Genomic DNA, 18,117 nt, shown 5'->3' with positions numbered 1-18,117 from the left:
TAGAATCTAGGGAAAAAACTTAGAGGCAGGCTGAATGATCCGATTTACACATCTCTCAAAGCAAAATCCCTTTTCTTGGAAAGTCGAAAAGTTCCCACACAGCTCTGGTTGACTGTGATACTGCTGTGGGAATGGAGATTACCTATAGAATGCATTAGCTCGTAGCACTGCTGTATGTTTCCCAGCCAAACGCTGTAGTTAGTTTGCTCTTTTCATGGCACTCAACAGCTTGAATGTGTCAGAATTAATGAGGGGGAGAATGAAGCTGTAGTGAGTGGAAGCACAGAAAAGAAGATGTAAAGGAAGGGGAGATGAGTGTTTGAGTCACAGCTTAAAGCTCTGAAGAATTAGAGAACTATTATCTTGTCACATCATTCAGCTGCTTTATAACAACACAGCCAGCACCCTTTTGTATCTGTTGGTATCACGTCACACTGTCCTGGGGTCTTCTGCCCTTTCCTATGGAGGTATCTCAGGTACATCCTGCCATCCCAGATACCTACACTTGCTTGAGTTTTGAGCTATTTCAACAGATGCTACTTAGGCATAGCTAAAACATCAGGAGCTGCTGCTCTGTGGAAACACAGTGGGGCAGTGGCAGATATTTCTTTGATAGAAATAGATGATAATATAAATGCTGTTGTCCTAACAAAATAAGACTTTTTTAGCAGGTGCCCTCTGCAGCTTGCCCCCTGTGTTGGAGGGATGAGGGAAGTGGTACCTCTGAAATGGGGAAGGCTGTGGGTCTTGGGGGAGAGCATGCAGAGGTGGAAAAGAGGTAGGGATATGGAAGAAATGGGACTGGGATGACATTTTTGGGTAGTGAGAGGTGATGAGCAGCTAGAAGGAAAGATTTTAGGCTCTCATTGGTAATACCATGTAAGACACCTTCTAAAAAGGGAATGCAAAGCAAATGGATCCAAGGGATAGCTGATGAGCCAAGCCTCTAAAAAGCATGTATGCGGGAAATTCCAAATGCTCAGGAAAGAAACATCTTGAGCCTTTGGGGCTGATGTGAGCCCTCAGACCTCCCATGTTCTGATGTGTTATCTGATTGGCAGGGCAATGGTCTGGGTTGGGTTATTTCACTATCCTGTTGGAAATGTTGCTGTTGGGGAAATAGGGAGAGGTTTTAAAAATGTATTTTAAGCTTTGTTTAAGGTTCAGCTCGCAAACTCTGTTTTGCTTGCCATGATGAGCAGTTTCCGTCTCCTTGAGTTTTCCAGGTGCTCGATATTCCTTGTGTGCTGCCAAAGGTGCGATTTAGGTTTTCTGGCCTTCTTAAAAGATTGTGACTCAAACTCATATCTCAAGGCCTAGCATTATTTACAGACATCAGCAATTTGTACCACACTACACTTCAGAATTATAGGCAGTATTTTGCTGGAAGTACGCAGCTGAAAGTGGTGAGAGGTGACAAAAAGCATCATTTGTGATGCTGTACTTGGGTGAGTAGCTGGCCATCTGTGATGCCTGAAGTTCATGTGACTGATGATTAGAAACTCAGGTAAATTTTAATCAGAATGTGGAAAACAAAGATGGTTTGTGCCTTAGCTCTGTGTTCCTATTGGTTAGGAGCATGCCTGATCTCAGGTGAATATTCCCATTTTGTACTGCCCTGGGCTCAGCTGTCACTGCTTCTGCACCATTCACAGAATAATGTGAATTCCATTGCTTTGCTTAATATTATGCAGCCCTTCTACATGCAACAGCCCTAGAACTCATCCTTTGTTTATATGGATGTCCTTTTGATCAGCAGAATAAAATTGCCATTGATTTCAATTGTTCTACTGATAACATTAAGTAAAAAACAATCTTTGCATTCCATTGCTTTCATATAGACAGCTGCATTTTTGTTTTTCCATTGTAATTGTACTTTATTGTGTAGTTACTATGGAGTAAATGTTAAGTGTTCATACCCAAAGCCCCAGTGAGCAGCTGTGCACTTAGGCAGGACAGTAATTCCAGATGCACACTTTAACCATCTTGTACAGAAAAAAGTGAAAAATTGCAAGAAGGTACCTTCTATAACACATGCCACAATGAAGCAGCTCTGAGAAACAGCATTTTCCTCCCACTTTTAGACACTCCAGCCACACACACGAGCATGGCTCTGCAGATCTGAGCAGCACAACGCGTCCCAGGAGCAGCTGTACTAGGAGGGAGGAGACAAGAAACCTGAATGAGGCCCTGGGGATCCCATTAGTTCCTGTAGCAAACTTTGCATGCTGGAGCTGTGAAGGGATTTTATGCGTAGCAGGGTGAGAAAGGTAGCATGGGATTATTTTGCTACTTGTTACATAAAGGAAAAAAAGAAACACTCTGTTCTAAACTCTAATTTTGCTAACTTCTGCTGCTTTAATTAGGCTTCTCAATCAATAAAATTGTCTTGCCAGAAAGATGCAACCAGTCAGTTATACATGGTGAAGTCATATATGACACTTCTCTCATCTCTGGTATTGTTATTCACGAATTAAAGCATTCCACAGTGAGGAATTGTAAGTGCGAGTGTCCTGCTGTGTAAATGGGTTTCTGCGTAGCTTCATGCTGATCTGTCTGCTTGACTAAGCTGTATGGCAAGCTGGCGGTACGAGCTGCCTTTTGGAGCTAAACAGGCAAACAGCACCTGGAGCTGGACAAAAAGGACAGTCAGATAATGGTTTGATACTTTAGGAAGCATAATTAATTATTCTGTATGTGAACAGCTCTTTTAAAAAAATGCCTTCCTTTACAAGTGGAGAATGTATTGGTAGAGCTTTGTATCCCCAGGTATGTTCTCCTATAGGAAGACCTCTGTCTTGAGGTCTTCTCCGCAAGGAGAAGGGAAGAGCTGAACTTGCCTGGTTTGGGTGTTAGCACTACCTTGGATGCAATGAAAGAGCTAATGCAAATGTGGGGAGTCAAAAGATGGGTACGTCTGCCTGAGAAACTGGGTGCAGGAGACCTGAAGTCCAAATCTTCTGGCAAATCTTCCTTCGAGAATTACCAGAAATGCTTGCCTCTTCTTTTCCAAGGATGTAGTGCAACATGCAGTGCTTTATAGCTTTCACTAATACAGTTACTTACGAAGTGCTTCAGCTTTCTTCTTAGAAAAGGCATTGTGTGTGCACTCCTTTTTGTTACTTTCACAAGCAGGCCTTTTCTAGTAGCCATGTGTCCTTAAAGCAGTATTCTTTCAAACAGAATATAAAATCTTGTGTTTGTTTTTTCCATCATTTTAAAAATACTCAGCTCCATTACAATTTCCATGCGTACATATCCTCTTTAAGATATGGAGTGCTTTCATCTCTTATTTATTCTTTCATTCCCGATGAATAATGAAACTAGCTCTAAACTTGTGCAGTTTGTCTTAAAAATTAACCCTGAGTTCTGCTCTGTTGGTTCCCACATCCATGTTTGTGCTATGTACATTTTCACCAACTTGTCCAGCCAGTTCCCAAAGTTGTTTTTCAGGCTGAACACCAAAATGTGTCTCTTCTTCAGCTACTTGGTTTGAAAGACTCTTTCAGCGGAATAATGGTCAAAGGCACATTTGTCCAGCCCTGCAGACTTTTAAGAAATGGAACAAGTTTAGCGTGTAGGGCATACTTACATGGTCATTATAAACTCCTCGTAAGGCTCTTGTCAATTTTCCCAGTTAACCAAGAGCTAGAGATACTGGAGCCTGAGGTATTCCTCTTCTTTAGGTCCCTTTCTGCCCTAGCAACATAAGCTGCATGAATGTCTTCCACCCCATTTCTTTACCAGCAGCAGAGTAATTCCTCCCTTCCCAAATACAGCCCCCACCCATGTAGTAGGACGTTAGTTTCCACATTGGGCAATCTCTCCAAGAAGTCTCATCTATTTACTCCTCTTTTTTTTTCCAGTTGCTTTTTAACAGTGCCCCAACCTTGCTTCTTCATTTATCAGTAGTTTCTCTTTCAAATGAGGTCAGTATTAAAATACCTCCTCTAATGGGGTATATTAAACTTCCCTGTTGTTGGGAGCCCTGTAGGCAGTGAGCAAGAACTGATCTGTAGGTCTCTTCTAAATGCAAGTACGTTACTGAGCTTTATTCTCTTAGGCACAGGTTCCACTTTGAGGATCTTGGTGTGCCAGTGAGTTGATGCATCCTAAGCTGATCTCATCCCCATTTTTCTCCTTTTCACAAATAATTGGAGACATTTTGTTTCAACTCCTCTTCAGGCGCTCAAATGCAATATGCAGTTATCAGTATTTGTTGTATTAAATTAGATGTTTGAGAAACTAAATTTTAAGCTTCTGATCCTTATTGGTTTTTCATTAGCTCACCCAACAGATACCAGTTGTCATCAAACTTAGAGTAGTAGTTGGAAGTTTATTTTGTGCCTTTCAAATTGTTCTTTCTGAACTACTTTAAGGATCACCTTCAGCTTTCATCTTTTATACGGGTGTTCAGTGCTGTTATAAATACAGTTTCTGAAGAAGTTGGCAAGCTCTTTGTTGAGGAAGGTGAGTTTAATTAAAAACCCAGAGAAATGTCTGTATTGTAGAACTGTAACAAGAGTAGAACTATATTTATACAGAAGGGATGAATAAAATGACACAGTAAAGGTTATGTAAAATAGTGTTTAGCTTAAAGACAGCAAATGACATCTAATTACCATTTTTTGTAATACAAATTATGGGGATGTGCTTTGAAATTCAAAGGAAAAAAGAAACAAAACAACGGAAGTCTTTCATAAGGGCTAATTAATGCTTGTCTTGTTAAGTTTTGAGTCCCCAAAAGAGGACTGAGATATATGGGGAGGCTTTGGATTTGGGTACAATCAAATATCAATATATACCCTCAGGCTAACACTGTGGTCTTACTGAACAGAACCACCCTAGACGGGATGATCTCAAATCATTTGGTAGGAGATATGGGGTCGTTTCCTTGGAAGCAGTGGGTGAAGGTGGCAGGACTGAAGGCTGGATCATGCAGCTTGCTCTTGAGATAATCATAGTAAAATGGGCAACGAAGTGAACCGATTCCTTTTCCATTTCTGTTTTAAATGGACCATTTTGTTGCCATGGCAGTGCCCAGGAGCTTCAGTGGGAGAAGGAGTTGGACCATGTTCTCCAGCACAAAATACAGAATCCACAATAAAAGCCGTGGTGAATTCTCGTAATTATACATACTTAAATATCAACTGCGTAACTCTTTCTGTTAACTTCTTATTAAAGATGACCAGAAGTTGTGGTAGTAGAAATGACTTGATGGAAATTGCAGCTCCACTGCAATGTTTAATTAGGGAAAACTTTGCTTTCCCCAGGTGTCTTCATAGTTGATGTTACTGTAGGTAAATATGAGGTATGACTTTATTCTGGAGGAAAGGAGAACAACCAAGGCTAGGAACAGGCAGAGTTAGATAGAGGGGGACAGTCTATCCAAGAGTCACTCTGTGCATCGTGTAATACAATTTAAGAGGATTTTCTGGCAGCCTGCTAGGAGCCTTCACGTACTCTATGTATTCTTTCTGTTACTTTGAAAAAAAGCCTTTTATGTGCTGCATTTTTCTGTAGAGCTTGCTGAGCCTTCTCCATTAGACTCAGAAGTCTCAGGAAGGGGTCAGTTTTGGCATTGTTTGCTTTGTTTTTTATATCTGTTAGGTTTTATTAGTAACCATTTCCATCGGTTTATTGTCGTAGTCATATTTGATCTTATCCAGGCATTTCTATGCTGAACGTCCAGTGCTTATTCCTATGCAAAGTATACACAGATCCCAGGATATCCTGGGTCTTCATAGTTTATTGTAATGAGAGCAAAACTCTGGAACACTTTTATTAAGTTATTTCCTTCCTGCTTACTTCTTCCTCACTAATACATCATCAGCCTCCACTGAGAGCAGTGCTTGTCCAGCAGCCAAATGCAGCTCTTTAAAAAGCAGTACCATTCTGATGCTTACCCATTAGTCTACCTATATATGTTTATACGTATAATGCACTGAGAAGGGGTCTGGTGCCAAGGGGAGAAATGGCAAAAATCTTGGAGTTTGTGTCCCAGATGACATGGCTGAGAAAATGGTGTTCAATATCTGCATCTCTCTGCTTCATCACATTTGGTAGTCAGTGATGGCTTTCCTTGTGCCTCAGCTGCTGCGACCCTGCAATCGACCTTCATTTAATACGAAGCTGAAGTGATTACAAGAGCAAAAACCAAACAAGACAGGTTGGTACCAGGAAGGAGGAGCTCTGCACAGCTCTGAAATCAGAACGCCTCTCGCACAGTGTGTGTTGATCACGCAAAACAGGGCTGCCTCCAGGTGAGTGCCCTGGCCGTGCAGTGGGACCTTAGGAACTGAGCATCCCACAGCCATTGCTGTGTGCTTCTGCCTCCAGGTCAGTGCATCCTACACTGCAGGAACCATGGCAAAGAGAGGTGCTATTTTAGTTAAACATTGTGCAAATCCAGATAAGAAACTGATTTTATTTGAGGCCTGAAAAAAGCTCAAGTACTGAAGCACCACAAACAGCACTTACCCTCAGTACGCTAGATGGGCACTATAGCCTGGGAACTTCAGCATGCTGTGGTTTTGTGTTACATCCAGTATGTACATTTTTGACACTGGAGTAATCAAGACCAGAGAGGGAGATGGCAGGAAAAAAACCAAGAATGATCAAAGTGAAGATGCTAACTGGCTCGACCTCTGCCAGCTCACACTAATATAATAGTAATTCAAGCACTCATAAAAGCATAGATTTATGGGCACTCTAAAGGCCATTCCCAAATGGGCAGCCTTGAAGACATGAATGGAGCAGGTAATAGTTTTCTGCACATGTAGCACAGTGCTGAATTGCGCTGTGTGTGCTACAAAGCTGTGCTCACACCACGAGAAGGATCCAGCTGTGTGCCAGGAGAAGCCGCAGCTCCGGCCACAGGATGCAAAGTATTGTCTGCTGCTTCTGTGGGTATGTTTTCATTTTTTATTATTGAAATCCAATTTTAAGAGCACGTGGATATAAATCGTGCTGCGAGAAGAAATGTTAACGTGTTTTTCTCTAACTCTGCTTGAATGCTGCATTTTTCATTGTCCCAGTATAAAACTACTCCTGTGTTTCTGCAGCATGAAGTGGCAAAATACCACTGTGGGCTTTGGTGGGGGGCCACCTGTTGAGACAGTATTGGGATGAACCCCTCCTTGTACTAGTGGCACTGTTGTCAGAAACTGGAAGCACAAATGTCTGAGAGTGCAGAAATTTGTTGTTGCTCCAGCTGTTAATAAATCCCCTCTGTGCCACATCCTGAAGTACAGCCTGCTGGGGCTTCCTGCATCATTCATGGTGCATCTGGAGGGGTAGAATAATGCAATATGCTCCTTCTGCTTAGTTAAATGTACACATGCTTTTCATCATTATTTTATAAGATACACACTATGAAACACAAGTACTGCAAATGACTCTGTTCCTGCTGTAGCTTAATTTTCTCAACAATCCCACAGAACTGAACACAAGTTAGGATGGGTACTTTACTTACCCCCACTGCCAGAAAGACCCTGAGGACACAGTTCTTTGCCTGAGGCTTTCCTGAGCAGAGAAACAGTGATTTGAATAAAACAGCCTAAAAGCAGAAGTGAGGCACTAAATTCTGCTTGCAGGGCTGGGCAGTGAGGGACTCCAGGTCCTACAGCACGGTCGGCACATACCTCAGCTGGGGATATTAATATTGTTTTCAATTAAACTTTCCATTCCCCCCTCCCCCCCGTTTCCCTTTCTTTGCATGTGCTGCAGAGAGAAAAGGAGTGGATTCTGTCTGAGCCTGAAGCTCTTGAGTTTCGCCTGCTGGGTCCACAAGGATAAAAGAATGGAAAAGCAGAACTTCCTCTGGCAAAACATGCCCCAGCTCTCACTGTGGTGCAGCATCTCCTTCAAAACAATAAGTCTTGCCATGCTCAACATGATGGAACTTGTTCATGGAATGTAAAAATGCAAACTTGAATATCAAGTTTTTTCCATGTCCTGTTTTCATCTGAAGAACTATGGCTCCAGCAAATGCAGTGGTGATGCCATGTCAGCACTTCTGATCAACAACATCATGGAAAACAAATAAGATTTTCTGAGCATTTACAAGTGAGATTTGGGAATCAAAGAACTCATCTCCTTGTCCTGGACATCCCTATTGCCTTTTTGCGTTTATCACAGTATATATTTTATAATATACCCTGGGTTGTGAGCAGGCCTATTACAGCACCACCCATACTTCTTTTTTTTCATTTGTTATTGCCAGCCAAAACTTAGTAGCTTCTGGGATGATCAATTATTGCATTATGTACAATTATAGAAATAAAACTAAACCGCAGCTATAACATCTGAAGTATGAAAAAGTGCAAAGGAACCAATCAACGTTAATTGTAGTGTAACTTCCTCTAGCTCCTTTGATTGTAGTGTGATGTTTTATTGAGAAGTCTTATGAAACCCACATTACAGGTAGATGTACATACATCTGTTTTCAGTGTGTTATTTACCACTTTCCCTTATGATTTTAGTTCTTACAGTCAGAGAATAAGATTTCCTCCTGAAATCATGCTTCCCAGAAAGTTTTCTAACATGTTCTTTGTGCAGAGAGATGGACAAGAAAGTCCCTGCATCACTTCTCTGTGTATCTTTTATGACTCAGTTGCTTGCTTTGGGTTTGACTTCTTGGTATGCATCCCACATACATAGCTTACATCTCCAGGGCACTCATAAGTGTATCTCTTTGAAGTTGCTAACATCCTTCAGTCTCACAGAGCTCGTGCTGCTCTGCACTCACCCTCTAACCCATTTACAGAGGATTTTGTGCATAATGAGATGATGCCCACACCTGATTATAAGGGTCTTATTGGCATCTAAATCTCTGCTGTCATTAGCCATTATTACAACATCTGTTTACCATCAGGTACAACAAATATGAATGCAAAGTATCAGCAGAGAGTATAATGAGCAGTACAGAAGGGCACTGTCTGCACATACCTCCACCTGAGCTCCTTGGCCCTGGTTAGCAAGCTGCTATGCATTTGTATCTATAATCAGGTTATATAAAGTGCGTGTGTGTAAACATGTGTAGTTACACCAATAGAATTGGACTTGCATATATATACTTGCAAGTATGTACATATATAACTTGGGGATGTGAGAAGGTAACTTCAGGGAGCTGTGGCTTTTCCTAGGCTCATTAGAAGCCTCTCCTCCTGTGCGCCCATGCAGACTGCCAGAGCTGCAGCCATTTGTCTTACAGAACAATTTCCAGCAGGCATAAACAGATCCTTGTTTTGCTTGAGAGGTACTACGTTACCTTTGCAGTTAATCTGCCTGTATTAAAAGGCCAAGTACGAGCGTGCATGGCACATGCTGCATGATGGTGGCTTTCTGGTCATGGGGGATTGATATCAGAAACGTTGTAGTGCTTATGTAGTGTCTATATCAGAGGAGAATGAGGGAGTGTTGGCTGCTTATCTAGTTCCTTGGTGCCTGCGTGGATTGCAGAGATAGGTGGTATCTATGCAGCTACAGCTGACCCCATTGTGCAAAGGAAAATACACTGTGTATGATTGCCGTTGACTACATATGTGAAATAGAAAGGTGAATTAGCTGCTAGCTATCAGTCAGATTTAAGGCAGTGATACTGCATCTCCTATGAGTGAAAGTGTAAGTGGCAGATCTCCAGTGTGGCAGCGAGGTTCCTCAGGTGGTGCTGGAGCTGTGAGATGGAGCCCAGCAGGAGTTTGGCCCCAGACACCACACAGACAAAGCCATGGAGGGCCAGCTGGCTGGGGCTGATTCCAGGAGGAAACTCCTGTTCTTCACAGCTACCTGTTGGCAAACGGTGATGAATCTGTTAAAATACATCGTGAAACTGCATCAGGCAGAATTATTTATGGGAAGGATGCCCTTTCTTTTCAGAATTACAGGAGGCGGTAGAAAGAACAGTGAACTCAGATAATTGCTGTCTTCTGAGCTCACTCAACACATGGCGTCAGCTGAACAGCTAAGCCTTTGCTATGAAGATGGTATGAAAACAATACAGGTGGAACCTCTAATTTCTCCCTACAGAGTGTCTATGCTTGATGAACTGACGAACTGCTAAGATGTGTTGGAAGTACATGTTCATGGCAGAGCAATGTGATGCCACTGGATCTTTAATTCCAAAGAGTAAACTGTATTTCATTTGTTGTTTTCACATTTGCTAATCCTTTTAAAATTCATTTTTACTATTAAACTATCCATGGTTTTGCTGTTCATGACCAACCAAGTTGCCTTATATACCAATCCTTCATTGTACTGTATAAAGAACAGCCTGAAATGGCCACGCTAGCTGAAGTGACCTGCACTTCTTCATGTTTGATGGAAAGCAGCTCCCTTACAAGCTGATGTTTTCCTGCTGCCAGTAAGTTTACTGAGACTGTGCAGAGTTTCTAGTGACTTGATGTCAACCTTCATCATCACCAGCAAATACAGCAGGAGAGTTTCCTTTTCGGTGTTCCCCACCACTCTATAACAGTCATTTCTTCCTCTATTATTAGAGCTCATCTGAAAACAAGTTAAAATGCCTACTTTACATAAGAGCAGAAAAACAGAAAAAATGGAATCCCATTCATATTACCTATCTTTTCCACTTTTCAGAGTGAAAAGTGAAAGACTGTATTTTATGGAAGGATCTCATACTAAAAGCCATAAATAATACTTCCCAATCCGTTTAATTCTAAAACTAAAAGCATTTCTCAAAAAGAAACTTCTGTCTTGAAAATTAAGCTCTAAAAAGAGATTTCTGATAAATTCACTTTGTTCTGCAATACAATTTGAGAAGAAAAATTGGGATTTGCACTTCTAGGGTTTTACTTCCTGTGGCTGTTGATACGGGTAAAACCTCAGTAATCAGACTGTGAACTAAAAGACTAGAAAATAAAAGCAAAATAATTTCTTGGATTTTATTCATGAGAATATTTCTAAATATTTTATTGAAACTGTTTTCTCATTATTTTTCCCTGTAGTAAAATTGGATATGAAGATGAAATTTATTGCAGTTATTCTCTGAAAAAATACAGAGGTCTTGAGAGTAGTTTTCTTTACTTGCACTGTTCCTCTAAGGAGAATCTCTTTATTAGAAGGACTGTGTATGAAAATGTTTATAGTTAATACAGATGTCTAAGCTGCTTCTAAGATGAAAATCTGGGCCATTTTGGGTTCTGTGCATCGGGTTCACCTAATACTGTTTTCGTTGCGCATAATGCAATGTTTATCTTTTATGGTTTTGTGATGGGATTATTACTTCAGAAATATGTGGTGTAGTATATCGTGTGTAGCACTGAGTTCTTGAAACTTATCAGAAATATGGCCATCAAAGTTGAAAAAAAAAATCCCAAACCTCCAAAAACAGTAATAACAGGACTCATGGACACCTCTCAAGATCAACGAGAAGTTTGTCATCGAAACATAGAATTCTATAGAATTTGTTTCAGTTGGAAGGGACCTTTAAAGGCCATCTGGTCCAACTCCCTGCAATGAACAGGGGCACCCCCAGCTCCATCAGGTGCTCAGAGCCCCATCCAGCCTGACCCTGAATGTCTCCAGGGATGGAGCATCCACCATCTCTCTGGGCAGCCTGTGCCAGTGCCTCACTGCCCTTATTGTTAAAAACTTCTTCCTTATATCCAAACTTCTTGTCACATGCACTGAAAGTAGGATGAAACCTTGATGATTTGTTCTGCCTCTGAAACATGATGTGCTGAAAACGTCCACAAATCACTCATTATCATTGGCCATGCATCAAGAATGATGCATCCCGGTTGATAAACCCAGCCCCTAATTCATTGCCTGCTTTCAGCCTGCACTGACTTCTCCCCATCTCAGTGACATGATTGGTTTTAGGAAATCTTCCCAAAGCTCATGTACAGTAGAGATAAAATTTAGCTAGATACATATTTTGGATCATTTCAATGCAAGCTTAGTCCATTGTCTGTCAGATGAGTTTAATGTTACTATTTTGAAGCCTGTACCCATTTTCATGTTTTCTCATGACATAATTAGTTTCCTCTGTGTTTCACAACAGATTTTCAAATTCTAAAATTTTGCTAATTACATTTTTCCCCTTGTCTCGTTTTTTTTCCAGCTCTCGTAAATGTGAAACTTTGGGCTATTGATCGGCAATGTTTTCAAACAATAATGATGAGGACAGGCCTCATCAAGCATACTGAGTATATGGAATTTTTAAAAAGGTATGACTCTTGTTTTCTTTGTAAGAAATACAGTGAAACTGCTGTCCTCATCTTTGATTTTTTTGTGAATGCAGTATTTGATGTGTTCTTTTCATTTCTTTTTGTTTGCTGTTTAACCATCTGTAACCTGTATACTCCAGCTAAAGTTGGGTGATCACTAAGAGGAGTTGCATTGCTCTTTAGTTTCATTCCCATTGTGAGCTATTCATTTGCAAAGAGTCCCACAGCCATTGTGTAAAAGAAGAAGCTTTGCTATGAGTCATTCAAAGCTTCCCTTATTGCAGAAAATGCCCATCAAAGAAAAACCTCCCTGCAGAAGCATCTGGTTTGCAAAGCGTTGTAGAACCAAGTCCATTCAGAGTGTACTTTTGTATTTCTAGAGGCAAAATGCAAGTTTCTAGTGAAGCAAAAGCTGTAGAATACTAGAGTAGAGCTGTAGAATAGAAGTATGAGTTAGATGAGTAGCAAAAAAAGCATAAACTTTCGCTCCTTAATTTTGACCTCAGTCTCACAAACATCATTCATTTAGTGCTGCCATCCCAAAGTATGACAAATCCACCTTACCAAAGCAATGGCTAATATCCCAATAATTCAGGTCTGTCACAGCAATGAAGGAGTGCCTTTCATGTCAGCAAAGTAATAGCAAATAGGAGCATAACATCAGTGAATCCTAGAGAAATAAGTTGCCTGAGTCAGAGTGATGTTGTAAGTAATTCCATTGTTATTAAGTCATTACTGCAGCAGATTTGTCTCACATCAGAATGTTCCCTGCTGAATCATTCCCCTCTTGAGCAAAAGTGATGAGAGGTAATGTACCCAAGAGGTACTTGCACAAATACCATCCGATTTGGGCTCCTTTTCCCCCACCTCTCTCCACAGGGAGGCTATACTTGATTTCTCTTTCTTTTTAATTAATTTTGGATTCAGCTTATTTTCAAAACAGGGTAAATAATCTTTAAAATGATAGTATAATTTCCAAAATAAGCTTTTTCTTTTTTAACAAATATATTAACAAAGATATTCAGAAAAAAGTGTTCTTAGAAAATCTAGAAGATCTTAAAGTTCGCAAACTGTAGTTACCTTAGCAATGCTGCATTGCCTTTAAAGGAATATTTTTAACAAGGAGTGAATTCCATGCAGCTGTATCAGATGGCAGATACCATGTCTACCTAATGCAAGCCCACTGGTTTTTATCTTGCCAAGTCACATGCTTGATTTACTTCTGTCTCTGAACTTTTAAATGTATTTTCAGATGAAAAACTTCTAAAATTAGAAGAACATGCATAGTACATTCATTTGAGTTTTCAGTAGCATGAAATCTAGGAGTGGCCTGTATTCATTCAAGCTAAAATTGGAGAAAAAGAGAGGTAGTAAAAATAACATACAGACGTTAAAGAAATCTATGCAGTACTTTAGCTGGATGCCACAAAATTGGTCTGACCCACGGAGGCTGGGGAGGGTGACATCAGTCCCATCATCTGTAGGGAACACTTTGAGGATAATTTAAAAATAGTAAAGGATTAATAATAATAACAAAGTAGTAAAACTAAAGTGATTGGCGATGCAGCCTAGCCTCTAATGGGGACAAGATGTTAACCGAGAGAAGACCAAGAGCTCCATGGAGATGTTCTGCTGCTCAGAGATTACATACAGGAGCAGCCATCAAAGCCCAGCTTTTTCTGGGTTTCTCGGTTTGTAGTTATTCACAGGCGTACTCAGGAGAGGAAACAAAAACCTGTAGCTGTTTTGGAAGCGTTTAAAAAATCATGAATTCAAATGTTAACGAGCAGTGGCCTTTCTTGTGTGCTGGTGAATGAAACCAAAAAGTGAATGTAAGATCAGTTCTGGTTGTTAGAGCTTCCGGCTCTCTTTGGAAGCAGAAGCTGTGTACCTACTAAGCTCCTAAGCTTTGAGCTTTAATGGAGTGTTTCTAGAAGATCATCAAGATTAACTTGGATGCATGTGGCACAGAGCCTGCCCAGCTTTTATTTTAGAGCAAATAGTGTAAGGAAGCAACTGAGAATTTTTCTCTCGCTGTATCTTCTTGCTCACAACTTATTACAGTGTGTCGAGAGTGTATTAATGCTAAAAAGCTGAAAAAGAAAGCTAAAAGAAAGCAAATATATTTTAGAAAGGCTAAAAGGAAGCACATACATTTTCTTTAAATCTTGCTGTTTCTGTTTTAGAAAATATTTGTCATACACAACAATTGCAGCATGGAGCAGATAGCTGCATGTATCAAACAGTAACTTTCCATTCCACTGTCCAGTTTTGCTCTAAGCATCAATAGCTATCTCAAGCTCAATATAAATTCTTTTCTAGATTTCAATGAGGCACTAAGTGCTCATTTGTAAGGATGCTCCCCTTCTAAATGTTTAAGGAAAAAAATACATTAAATGTTGAGAACAAGGAGTATGTCATTTGTTCACCTTATTTATTCATTTTTCCTTTCCCCTATTAATAAGTTAATGAAAATGTTCATTAAGAAACAAAACTGAAATAAATTTTTAAATGAAACCTATTCACAGAAAAGTGAGTGAGGCTGGAAAGTATTATCTTTACTCATAACGCTCTGAAAAAGTTGTCCTTCATAATCTTCTCATTAGTTGCAGTAGTGTAACAGTCATTCCCTTCAATAGAATGTGTTTGCCTATGGACAAAACACAATAGAAATGCAGCTTGTCAGGGTAAGATGAGATCCTTCCTATCTTCTCATTATCTTACTGACAGTAGCCACAGTACATGCACAGGTCTCACCAGGGCTCCATTTGGTCACTACAGAATTCTGCCCCTTTGGCCACTATTTGTGGTCTGCTGTGGTTTTCTGTTGAAAGAACATATTGAAGAAATGGGTCTGCTATTATTTGCTTAGTTTTGCCCTTTTATCTCCTCAATGCTGTGGGAAAACCATAGAAAGTACATTTCTTGGTTAAGAATTCCCAATCTATCTTTCCAGTGTGCCAGAAAGCTGTCTCTTCTGCGCCAAGGAACAGCACATAGTTCTTATGGATTTATAAAAGTTGAAATAACTATTTGATTTACATAAAACAATGATAGACTGGAGCTAGGAGCAACTGAACATCCTCTTTTTCATAGTTTTTAGGAGGAGCTGGTCTCTTTATCCCACTCTGTTGCTTGTAAAGTCAATGGATGATCCTTGAAGTGATCAAAAGATGGCCTAGTTCCATAGCAGCACCTGCTTCAAATAAGGGATGAAAAAAAACAGACTGTTTTTTGATCCCTACTTGTATGCTAAACATCAAATCATAGCACTGATTCCCTTTGAAACACAAATTTTCAGTAGCTCATTATGTAGCTAAATCCAGGCAAGATTAAGCTAGTTCAGAGTGCAGCTAACATGCAGGCAATGGTAAAGAGTTAAATTATATCATCTAAAAAATTCTGTAGATTTAGTAACAACTTATGGATGAAAATGCTGAACATTTAATCTTCAATCTTTACCCAACTTAGCACTTACTGTATATCATTGAATATACCTGCCATTACACGAGCAAGAAGGAGCATTATTCTGCAGTGAAAGTTATAGCTATGCTAAATCCGCCCTATGTCTCACTGCAACATTCATAGTTTTAAGGTTATTGTGAATTTCTTCTCAAGTCTGTAACCAAGAATGCTGTTTAAGCAAGATCAAAATATTTCAGTTAAGGAAAAAAAACATTTATACAATACAATTGTTCAGGAAATAAGATGGGAAAAGGGAACAGGTGTAATCATTTCCTGCTAAATCATAAAAGTTTTAAGGAGGGTTACAAATATCTTCAAAAAAACCAGGATGCCTTGGAAGAGTAAACATTACAATTTTTTTTTTTTTTGCAAAAACTTTCTAAATGTTCCATAAAAAAAAATGCCTCATGTTCTGGTCCACCGTGTAAACTCTGATTCATCCAAGCTCCTGGAACGGATCAGCAACAAATGATGAATATTGTATGTAGCCTTGGAGGAAGGATCTAACTTTAGAAGCGGAAAATTTAAGGAAGTTACATGCATATACTCACACAACCTTGAATCTTGCTTAAACTTTATGTTAATGTCAAAAACTCTAATCCTGCTGAAAACATCCCAGTCTTCAGCTTTTAATTTTTTGTTGTAGTGCTTTGGCTTGATCTTGAATGTCACTTACAGTCTCGCTTAAGCCAAATAAATTTAAGTGGGAAGTTTTAATCTGATGAAGTATGTCAGAAATGGGACTTCATGCCCTCACAGCTTAAGGATGTGGGGGGTCGTGCTGGTAAAGTTATTTGTGTAGACACAATGAAAACACAGATGTAACGTTGTAGCACTGAAATATTGAACTTGGTGGTGCAAGTAGAGTGATGACTTTAGAGAAAATTTTGCATTTCATTTGAGTCGTTTATCACTGAAAGCAAATACAAAAATGTGTGAAGGTTTATTAAATGAATGTCTTCGATGGATTGCCTGCAGTTCCATGCAAAACATTTCACACTGTGCATCACAGGATGAAATTATACTGGACAGAGTGGGAGAAAAATGAAAAGAGTGAGGCAAAGGGAGGACAGGGTTTTGAAAAAGAGAGTTGGAAAGTGAGTTAGTGGAATATGTAAAATTAGGATAGTTTCAAGTGACTGAATCGGTGAAACAGGCCTTGGCCTAAAGAAGGCAGCTTTTGTGGAGGACAGGAACATAGCCAAAGTGAACAGGGGGGATAGCTGAGAAAGAGGAAAAGGGAAAATATTTCCAGAAGGTAAGTAAACACATTTATTCTTAATACGAATTTATATGAGAAGACGGAAGTACTGGTTCAAACTGGGACCCCATCTAGACCAGCATCCTTTTCATCCCAAGATGGTGCTCAAAGCCAAAATGATGGGCCCATCCTACCTGAGAGAGGTGTGCAGGCTAGGACTTTGAAAACAAAGTGTGCCACCTTCCAGCAGATTTTCCAGGACATCCAAGGAGTGTCACTTGCAGGAAGGAGCTGAACTATTGTGTCAGGACCTCTGACCTCAGAGGAACCAAGAAGGCAGTCACCTTAGCTGTCCAGGCTGACACCAGCTCAGTCCTGTGATCCATGAGCTGTGCAGTGTGTACCGTGACAGAAAACATACATCCAGGATATGATCTGCTGGATGGAGCAGGAATTCTTGAAACATCCAACCAGCATCTCCCAAGAGCTGAAGATGAAATGATGGAACTTAAAAGTCAGCTTACCTTCCTTTACCATGCCACAAAGTGACCATATAATATGCCCAGGAAAGAGTTAAAAACAGAATGAGGTAATACATAATTAGGCTGAGCTGGCTTTATGAGTCCTATGTGTAGAAAGCTCTGAATCTTTTCTCTCTTCTGAAGTATTCACAGGTGTTTTTCAGGCCTCTCTTGCCTGTTAGCATAACTCAGGTGAGGCGAATTGCATGCCAGCCACAATTCCAGTCTGTTTTGCAGAGCTGTCAAGCACTATCTTCCTTTCTCTCTTAAGATGCACTACTTCTTTTATCCCCTTATGCTGCCTAAAATCCATGGATCTGCTAAGAGAGGGAAGATTGAATGACTGATCTACATTAGAGCACAGTGGTGATTTTAGCTGGAAAATGTAGTTGTCCGGACTCTTTTCACACCCTGAGAGGCAAGACTGGCTTTGAAGAGAACACCTGGAGATGATGGGGGGCTCTTTCAGTGCAGACCTCCATCTAACAGCTGAGATCTACAGCGACCCTGGCGCCACGCTGAGGGCTAAAATCATCCTTTTCCATAACTGATCAATGTGAGCAAAAGAGGAACTATTAAGAAGGCAGGAAGTCAACTCCGAGCCCATTTAGTTCAGAATACTTCATGGGGTCTTAGGACTCCTCAGTGATCCTTAAAATGAAGAATGAATTCATCCTTGTTTGCAGCAAATGAAAGAATTTTCCTAAATGGTGTGCCTTTCAGTGTGCTTTTTTTTTAA

General features: G+C 40.2%; 1 protein-coding gene and 1 long non-coding RNA gene across 8 annotated transcripts in view; one reads left to right on the top strand and one right to left on the bottom strand.

Moving 5' to 3' along the window:
• PRKG1 (protein kinase, cGMP-dependent, type I) overlaps positions 1-18,117 on the top strand; it is a 429,334-nt gene that overhangs the window by 221,885 nt on the left and 189,332 nt on the right. For all 7 annotated transcript variants that reach the window (XM_021381835.1, XM_021381839.1, XM_021381834.1 and 4 more), the window contains one exon: positions 12,086-12,191. In XM_021381835.1, the coding sequence (XP_021237510.1) occupies positions 12,086-12,191 (106 nt within the window). The remainder of the gene's footprint in view (positions 1-12,085; positions 12,192-18,117) is intronic.
• On the bottom strand, positions 14,647-17,471 carry LOC110390493. The gene is made up of 3 exons (XR_002433751.1): positions 17,382-17,471; positions 17,052-17,295; positions 14,647-15,387 (listed from the first exon to the last, which is right to left on the bottom strand). It is a non-coding gene; the product is annotated as an uncharacterized LOC110390493 (long non-coding RNA).

The sequence above is a fragment of the Numida meleagris genome, unplaced genomic scaffold (assembly GCF_002078875.1).
Source record: "Numida meleagris isolate 19003 breed g44 Domestic line unplaced genomic scaffold, NumMel1.0 unplaced_Scaffold119, whole genome shotgun sequence".
NCBI lineage: Eukaryota > Metazoa > Chordata > Aves > Galliformes > Numididae > Numida > Numida meleagris.
The sequence above is the reverse complement of the archived record's forward strand: the minus strand, read 5'-3'. Positions and strand labels throughout refer to the sequence as shown.